General features: G+C 30.4%; 1 protein-coding gene across 3 annotated transcripts in view; it reads left to right on the plus strand.

Annotated features, from left to right (window-relative positions):
* Positions 1-670: 670 nt before the first annotated feature.
* LOC106791710 overlaps positions 671-10,066 on the plus strand; it is a 26,443-nt gene continuing 17,047 nt past the window's right edge. The window contains exons 1-9 of one of the 3 annotated variants that reach the window (XM_014757568.1): positions 671-899; positions 2,200-2,336; positions 2,630-3,067; positions 3,232-3,451; positions 3,616-4,060; positions 4,422-4,560; positions 4,678-4,852; positions 5,112-5,331; positions 5,438-5,549. In XM_014757568.1, coding sequence (XP_014613054.1) covers positions 865-899; positions 2,200-2,336; positions 2,630-3,067; positions 3,232-3,451; positions 3,616-4,060; positions 4,422-4,560; positions 4,678-4,852; positions 5,112-5,331; positions 5,438-5,549 — 1,921 coding nt within the window. In that variant the 5' untranslated portion in view covers positions 671-864. The remainder of the gene's footprint in view (positions 900-2,199; positions 2,337-2,629; positions 3,068-3,231; positions 3,452-3,615; positions 4,061-4,421; positions 4,561-4,677; positions 4,853-5,111; positions 5,332-5,437; positions 5,550-10,066) is intronic. The other 2 variants (XM_014757567.1, XM_014757569.1) reach the window with 2 other exon arrangements.

Raw genomic sequence — 10,066 nt, forward strand, 5'->3', positions numbered from 1 at the left:
ATATGATTCGATGCATTTATCAGTGATCACTTTTCATTTCTTTATATTTTTTATCCATTTATATCGTATTAAAAGTGATCACTGATAAATGCATCGAATCATATTTCTCTAAATACAAATTGAATCGTTGAAATTCTATGAGTTTATTTTTATCCGCGTATAAATGGTTGCCCGTCATCGGGCGTTTTTCTTTTTCTTTTTTCTTTTTTTTGTTTTATTAAAGTATTTTTTATATTTAATCGTTGTGTATATCAAACTAAAAAATTGATACATTAATATATGTATATTTAAGTGATTTGAATTTTAATTTCTAAATAAAAATTGTATCAATTTTAAATTGATACGATTTTTTGTTTATTCAAGTATAAACGGTTGCCTGATGTCAGGGGGGCGGTTCATCACTTATTGAATTATATTTTAAATAAACATAAAAACCTTATTCTCTTTTTTCGCTATAACTAATTTTTATTCAAATAAAAATAAAAACAAAGTAACACAAAGTTGTTTCTGTCGAGGTATAAAACTGTTCGATCAACTCACCAAATTAGATTGTTTTTCTTTTAAATCATCACAAATTGATCTAAATAAAATTATATTTTTTCTTTGACGGACAAAATGAATTTTGTAAAACACAGAATCGTGCTCTCAACATTATTTACTTTCTTTTAAAAAAAAAAAAAAAAAACAAACCAAAGGAAATAAGTCACAAAACGCTTTTCCAGGATACTACATCTGAGATTACGATGATCCTGTACTTCAACATTAAAATTCATACTACGAAAGGATTTAATTTTATCGGTTAAAAAAAAAATATCTTTGTGTGTCTGTGTATCTTTTCCAGGTCGAGCAGATCCTTATCATGCGATGTCGTTGCAGAGCCCGAGACTTCGACATTACAGGTCGAAACAACTAATTAGATATATGCCTTCTCTTAAAAAAAAAAAAAACAAAATTACTAATTTTTATAAAATATCAAGTTTTAATATTCTATACGCTGAAATACGACATTGTATTATACATTATGGCTCTGTCGTTGTAATTGTGCACTCATATTCATACATACACACACACATATATATATATAGATATGTATAGATACATATAAGTATTATATTAATTCATATTTTATACGAGTGTAATATGTATATATGTGTGCGTGTGTATGTGTATATTATTTATATTTAATGTTTATATTTATATTGATCGAATTTGTTACCTGCATCCATGCTTTTTGGAATGATATTCGTCTCACGAATTTTATGATCTACCATAATTGCGTTAGTTTATTTCTAGTTTTTATATACATATATACGTAGAGGTTGTTTCAAAATATAGGTGTATAAATTCAGGAGTAGTTTAAATACGCTAAAATAAGATTAAAATAATTCATACAATAATACGCGCCTGATATGAATCTTGTTTTCGAATTATAAATCGTTGTTTTTGTCTTTCAGTAATTCATATTTTTTTATTTTACATTGTCAGTAAATTTAAACAACAGTTGGTATTTTTGAACGAGTGAAAAGTAAGACGTTTGGATGGGTGCATTGAAATCAAACAGTTATTATAAAAATCATGTAAAATGTTTATAATTCGTATGAAGATTTTCTTTTTCTTATTTTAACGTATCAAAAAAGCACCCTGTAAATTTTGCCAACATGTTTTAAAACATCCTGTATATTATAGTTTTAAAAGTATTATTATACTTTAGAATCGTTTGCTATGAATTGAAATATTTCTTGTTGAAATCTTTTAAATCACTTTCGAAATATTAGAAGAAACGTGTGATTTTACTTTTTTAATTAAAAGAACGAGACACGTTTATATTGTTTACAATCAATTAATAATAATGATCTAACGTTTCTCGTTGATTAATAATTAATATCGATGATGTAAAAATCATTGCGTTACTAATATTTTTATTCACGAGAAGTATAAAAAAAATATAAAAGAAAAACCACGTCATCGAGATAAACAATTTACAATTAATTCTTCGCATGGCCTGTTTTACACGTAATATTTGATCGTTGGAAATTGCACTTCTCCTATCTTTCGTTTGTACTCTTTGTTATTATTAATTAGATGAAATAAAAGAAATAGAAATAAAAGATGAAGAAGAAGAAGAAGAAGAAAAAGGATATTCGTATGATCGTCTATGTCGGCTTAAGCCGAGCTCGCGTTTTTATTTTCCATTTTCAGGACCATGACAGCGATCTGCTTCGTGTGTAATCTACCGATTCTGAGTCATCAGGTTGGATTAATATGGCAAGGAGGAAATGGTTGGGACGATCTTATGCGAGAGCAGGTGGAGGAGACTACTTTGAAACAAAGATTAGGTAAAATTTATCATACGAAAAGATATTTTCAATTAAAAATAATTCAAACTTATATTATCGAATGTATGAAGCATGAAATTTATTATTATCCAACGCGTAGGATTTTTAAAAATTTTTCTTCTCAATGATTTTATAAGATTCAATTAAAATTCAAATAAATCTAGAAAAGAAAAAAACAATTTGTGTTAAATCATTAGAAAATATGTTAAGATTAAATATAATTAAAAATTATTAAAAAAGAACATTGTGTGTAAAATATTGATATTAAAAAAATGTTAATAAATATTTTGTAGGTACGGGAAGAAGAGACTCGGCAACACAGATAACATCAATCTCACCACCAAACGAGATCCAGGAATCCTCCCCGACGAATCAACGACGCAGAAGATCGAGTTTAGCTCAATTGACCGATATTATCAGAGAATGGGGTGGTGGAGGAACAGGTGGAAAGAGTGGACGTGCTAGTAAACTCTATCGTAGAGAAACTTTGGCTGATATTGCCAAATCATTACCATGGCCGAGACAAGCAACATCGGACGCGAGTCACCTGGCAAGTTTAAGAAAAAAACGTGAAAATTCCGAAGACAGTGGTATCAGGAGTCAAGCTTCGACGAAATCGAGAAAGGATTCGACTATAAGTGATTTTAAAAGTGATTTAGCTAAATTTTGGAGTAAGAGAGACGTTCAACCACAACAACCACCAACTGTAATCTCACCAACACCTAGACGAGGTAATGATTGATTGATTTATTTTATTTATTTATATATATACCCGGTGACGCTCGGTGAAAAAAAAAGAAGTTTCTTCGAATTTTATTGGAAATAATAAAATGCGATATTACATTGTTAAGATTGTTTTTAATGAAATGCATAAACACTGTTTTATTTATTTTAGGCTCAGGGGAAAGCGCAAGGTCGAGAAGGGATTCGATTGCAGCTGGAGTAATTCCAGGTTCTGGAGAGCGAAAGCACAATTGCCGTCATCACAGGCGTAGACAATCTCAACAATCGCAGCAATCTGTCGAAGGTGTCACAATAACGCCTACTAAATATTACACCAATGATCAAAGACCGAGTGCTTCTAGCACCGACAGTGGTGCCAGCAATATTGCTAGGTTTGTAATTTGTGATAATCATGTACCAAATTTAACTTGTCACAATATAATATGATGTGAATAATATTATTTCAATTATCCCAAATATATTGTGAATAGCTGTGTGAACAATTTCTTTTTAAAAAACATCCAATTAATTTTCTGCTATTTTCTAAATTTTTTAGAGATCATCCAGATACACGTAGAAATTCAACAGACAAAAGCGAAAGATCGAGCAGTTTTGAATCAAAAAGTCAAACACCGATGCTATCGACGGAAACAAAAGCACCAACACCGACTACTACAGGCATGACTATCGATGGTAAAGTTATGACAAGCACATCAACGGAAACTAAAACGTTCAGCGTAACAACAGGAACATCTATGTCGAGTTCATTGACAGTTAATGCAAGATCATCACCAGAAGGAAAAATTCTTTCGTTAGAACCATCAGTAAATACACCAGCAATCATAATGTCTTCTGTAACACCACCGAGTGTTTCACCTGTAGCTGGAAGTAGTCTTCCACTTCCTGGTACTTCGACTACTGGTAGTTCTAGTCCAGTTGGATCACCCGGTGTCAGTGCAGCACATCCTTTAGTAGCTACTCGAAGAGATTCCACCACGCAAGTACGCATTTAAATATCTAAAAATCATGTTAAATGATGTTTTAAACAAAAAAAAACTGCCTTACACGCTGTCGGTAATGTTGATTGCAGACATCGCTTGTCGGTAAGAAACTACTTTAATATCCCCCATTTAGATGGCTTTTTTTATTACTCATGCGTATGAAAGGTTGCATACCGCAGGGGATAACAAATATTTTCTTACCGATGGATGGCGCTCGCAAGCAACATTATCGACGGTGTTTGGAGTGTTGCATACCGTCAGGGGCGTATATAAACACTGAATATATCGAATTAATAAAGATTTATAACTTGTTGCATTTTCTTTTTTCTATAATTAAATACTTGCAAATTTTAATTTGCAGTGTTATTACAAAGGAAAAGAAACATCACCGAACAAATTATCAAAATTAACGCGGCAGGCAGCGGCAATAGACGAATCCGTGCCTCCTATTGGACGACGTGGTAGCCAACCAACCTTATCACCTGATCCAGATGACGGAGGTACGAATCGATTATTCATAAACTTGTCTTCGTCATTCTCTCTTTCCTTTTTTCGATTAATTATTTAAAAAAATATATATCACATTGATTGTGTATTATATTTTATATATTTATTAGGAAGAAAAGCACGTAGGGATTCGCTCAGTCCAGATTCCGCGTCTTATCCAAGACGTCGTGATTCAAAAACTCACTTGAGTCCTGATAGATCGGTCGATAAAAGGGATATCAGTCCAAGTAGACGGCAAAAAGCTCAATTGAGAAGACAGTCAAATTCGTATGCCCAACCGCAAAGGTATTTTGCATCGTTTTGTGTGTTTAAAATAATTTTAATTTTTAAAATTTATAAAAATAATAATAAGGAAATGTGTGTGAGTGAATGAATTCATTCATAATCAATGTTTTGGAATAATATTTCTTTTTGTATTAAAATCATCCCTTCGATTGAATCTTTTTTTTTTTGTATAATCTAAACCAGAAAACAAAAACAGAAAAATACAAAAGATAAGAAAAAATAATCTACTTAATGACGAAATATGTAATCGATTGAATAGATCACCGAGTGGATCGTCCTGTTCATCGAGAGATCCAAGTCCCTGCGCACGTGCACCTCTTCAACATTCTCAAACAATGCGAAGACAATCGACAACAACCGAAGAAATTTTAATAGCACGCGGATTCAGGCGACAGAGTACGACTGAAGAAATGATCAGATGTAGAAATTTTCGTAGACAAAGTTCTCAAAATGAGGACACGGTGGGTCAACTTTACCAAGTAACTGTTCTTTCTTTAATTTCATATTCTAATATCGACCGAATTACTTTTTCTCGTTCTCTTCTTCTTCTTTTTTTTTTTTTCTTTTATATTTTCCATACGTTAGGTTCAAAGATATCGAGGAAGGAGAGACAGTTCTGCACAGATTACGGATGGAACGTTTGCCACAATGACGGTCGAAACTTCCAGTACTTTTTTCGACAGCAGCACACAGACTGGTAAGTTTATTTAAATATTTAAAAAAAAAAAAATCAAAAATCCAAATGAAAACTAAACGAACGGGTCGCGTGTTTAGCTCTAACCCGTAGAGTTTTAATATATTTCTATTTGATTTTTTTTTTGAATATAATAAAATAATCTAATGACACAATTATATATACAAAAATTAAATTCTAATAATCAAATGATACGCTACTTAACGATATTCGAAAAATAAATATTGAAACGTTTTCATTGATAAATAAAGAAAGAAAAAATGAAACAAACAAACAAATACGAACGGATATCATCGTCGTCGTAATTGCAATTAACTTAAGATATTTTTTATTGGAAAATTAAAAAAACAAGACAACAAAATTGTTCGAATATTTCGCGGTAAAGAAATTCGAACGAATCAGGGGCCTTGGTAAATATCTAACGCAAGCGTATAGAAAGAAGACCGGTTAAGGGATGATGGTTGGCGGTTGACGAGACGCAGGCGTTCTATTACTACCCTTAGTTCGAGAGTAATCGTGGTGGGTGCAGGTCAGTCGATAGACCACAGAGAAACAGCTGAAAGGAATACAAAAATAAGGAGCTTTCTTTGAGAAAGATAGATAGATAAATAGAAAAAAAGAGACAGAGAGAGAGAGAGAGAGAGAAACGAACAGATAAATGTATATAGATAAAAATGATAGATGAAATAGATAAATAAATTGACAAAGATAGAAAGATTGAACGTAGAGAAAGAAAGACAGAGAAAGAGAGAGAAAGAATGTATGTATATATATGTTTATAATACTAAAACGTGTGTGTACATATATATATATATATATATATATCTCATTCTATCTTTCTCACTCTTAATAGAAAAGGATGAGCGTGCGTGTTCGCCGTTTTCGCGTCGTCGCGGACACGTTGCTTTACGAGGGTGTGTATCCTCATCAGTGAAAAAGAGAGAGAGAGAGAGAGAGAGAGAGAGAGAGAGAAGGGGGTGAGAAAGAAAAAGAAAGAGAGAGAGAGAATAAACGTCGTCGTTTCGAGGTTGTCCTCCTACCTGTGTCGATTCCAAGCTTCAACACATAAAAATAGAAAAATAGATAAATATTATAAAAGAACATTTCAATATCATATTAATTACGAGGATTACAAATGAATAAGGACGATTAGAAATGAAGTGATAAAATTAGTGTTTATGATATATATTTCTTCTATTCAATAATGACAGAGTATCGTTACAAAGTGTACAAGTGAAAGAGAACGAAAGCAAGAAAAAGGAAAAATTGGAAGAGAGAGAGAGAGAAAGAAAGAAAGAAAGAAAGAGAGAGAGAGAGAAAAAGAGGGAGAGAGAGAGAGAGACAGGATCTAGGACGATAGGCTAGAAGCATTCCAACCCTCAACGAGTTCGATTCGAGTAATCCAGGAGTGCACGTTGACGTTCGAGCGCCCCTATCGTGATACTAAAACACGTTGTGATAATATCTAACTTGATATCTAACGCTTGTTCTAATCATCTATCGATAGGCTGTTTAATAAAAAAAAAAAAAGAAAAAAAGGAAAAAAAAAAAAAGAAAATAAAGTTTGTGGAGAAAAATTGGATATAAAAACAAACAGACAAAACTGTTTTAGTGAATAATTAATATTAATAATATTTTATTGTTATTGTTGTTGTTGTTTCCTTTTTAGTGTATTACAACGTATTGTTTCGATTTTTCATTAGTAAAAGCAAGCAAGATGGTTGGGTGTTGTCCTTCCTTATAAAGGACGAAATAATTTCACATTAAACGTCCAGATTTGTTCTCTTTTTTTTTTTTCTTTCACTCCCGCCCCCACCCCCTCGACAATTCGATCGCGTCTACGAGTGTGTTTGTGGTATTTATGTATGTATGTATGTATGTATTGTATGTATGTATGTGCGTTGATTTATTCGTGATTCATTCGCGTTTGTATTCTAAGGTGTTTGATATCTAATCTCTGAAAAAAAAAGAGTTAAAAACGCGTAACATAAACACGTAATAAACACGCGTGTCGTATTTTTTCGTCATTAAAAAAAGAAGAAATAAAAAGTAACACTCTCGAAAGGTAAAAAGAAAAAAAAGACAGAGGAAACGCAGGACGCAACCACTTGTGGCAGTTGTGCACTTTGGGTATCAGCCAAGATCTGATTCGTGGATTATTTTTCTTCTCGATTCTTTAGATTATTTTTCTTTCCCTTTCTTATTGTCTTTCCTATTCCTCCCACCTTTTATTTTCTTCTTTTAATCTATATCTATCAATCTTATTTTTATCTTCTTCGGACAAAAGAAATTTCTTATCTGTGAGATAGGAGCACCTCGTTTGCTCGTCCCATGCTGAGAAATCTTATCGGCCTATCAACTAACTCCTTCCTTACTTTCCTTTTACTTTTTTCAGCTTGACAAATCTTTTTTTTCTCTTTTTGTTGTTGTGTTTTACTCTTATTACGTTTCTTTCTTTTTTTTCTTACGTGTATGTAAAATTTTGATCATTTCTTCTTCTTCATCCTCTTCGTTTTACGATTTTTTTTCTTTTCCCCGTTTTGTACATCGTGCGTGAGTTTTTTTTTGTGTGAATAAAATAATAAAGAAGTAGAAGGAAAAAAAAGAAAGTAACTACGAGTGAGATAAAAGTGATGAAAAAAATGGACTCATCATCTAAAGGAAGGATTACGTATGAATCATCTTACATACGAGGATAATTGTATTGAAATCTTCATGGGAATAGTGATTATTCTGAGGTATGTTGATTGATTGATTTTTTTTCTTTTCGATTTAATTAGATTTAATTGATTAAAACATACGCGTTTGAGATGAATTTGTTGGATTGATAAGTTTCTTGATAATAATGCGTCATAGGTGGTTACTATGGTAATACCAGAAGACGTGATAACGATTAGAGAAAAATTATTTATTATGATTTATTTATTATATCATATAATCTCTAAAAATAAAGTATAAATATATATATATATATATATATATTCTCTTTTCTTATTATTAAAATATACATTAGAATTTCTAATTTGATGCTAAACAGTATATGAATAATATATATGATCAAATATTTACATTTCTAATAGATATTAGAAAATAATGAACGCGTATAAAATGTATAAAGATGTTCTTCATTAATATTTATTTAATATATCAAAAAAACGTACGCGAGAAAAGTTTTTCTTTTTTTAAAATATTAATATTAAACTCTTTTGAAATATAAATATTTATAAATTATATTTTCTCGTGATTGTGGAATCCAATTTATTCTAATTTAAAAATAATATAAACGCACAAAATTTATTTTTGATTTCTAACGAACATTAATAAAAATTAAAATAAAGAAGAAGATGAAAAAATCTCTGTTCTTAATGAAAATTTTAATCCGTTTTAAATTAAAATATTTTGTTCATTCAATATACAAACAATACTCGAAATATATATTTTCAATAATTATGAACACGTGTAAAAACCAATTATAAGCTTTTGGGTACAACGTTAAAACTAAATAAACACAATAATGGAATGAAATTTGATCGGTAAATAAATTTCCGCATTAGAATAGAATCCAATGTGTGTTCTCGTATTATTGATAAAAACTACTCAAATGTAATTTTCCAAATCGAATTTAGTAAATTTTCTCTGTATATTTCTCTCTCTCTCTCTCTCTCTTTCTCTCTACCTATCTATCTATCTTTATCTATCTCTTTCTATCATATAGTAAGTCCATTTTGAAATTACGTTCGTGTATGTTTGCGCGCGAACTGAAATAAGCGAACTGAAGTAACGAGATGAATGTTTTTCGACATTTCTACTCAACTCCTTTTTCCATTTCTTTTTTATTTTTCTTTTTCCTCGATTTGAAAACGTTTGGAAGCTTGATTATGTTTGTAAAACACACACACATACACTTATATAAGCGATCATAGAAAAAGAATCTGTTTCCTTTGTATTTTTCAAACAGATTATTTTCAAGTTTTTCTTATTTTTTTTCTTTTTTTTTAAACACAAAAATTCGAATTAAACTCTACTATCGTTATATTTTAATTATTTAACAATCATAATTTTGTTAACGTTTAATAGAATATATATATAATGAATTAATAAACGTATAGATTTATATCAGGTGTTAATGTTATAAAAATGGTATTTCATTTTGAAATGATTTGCGATATTGAACTTTTAAATTAAATTTTCCTATCTTATTTTTTGTTCTCGTTGGAAAAATTAAAGGAAAAATGTTGTGCGTATTTTCATGAAACATACATACATACACACACACACACATACACGCGTGAGTATTCTCAAAGTATGTATATTTCTTTTTATCATCCAACTTGATTACTTTCTAGTAGATTGTTTGAAAGAAAATTTCCTTATATTATTTTTCAAATAATCAGATTAAATATTACGAAAATAAATAATTATTATTTTTGAATAATTTGCAATTAAAATCGATTTAACCCTTCTTTGCATGATGATGGAAATTTCAATCATAATATTTAGTCAACAAAAAAAGGTACTCA

Source organism: Polistes canadensis, unplaced genomic scaffold (assembly GCF_001313835.1).
Source record: "Polistes canadensis isolate GaletaPanama2010 unplaced genomic scaffold, ASM131383v1 scaffold_334, whole genome shotgun sequence".
Lineage (NCBI taxonomy): Eukaryota > Metazoa > Arthropoda > Insecta > Hymenoptera > Vespidae > Polistes > Polistes canadensis.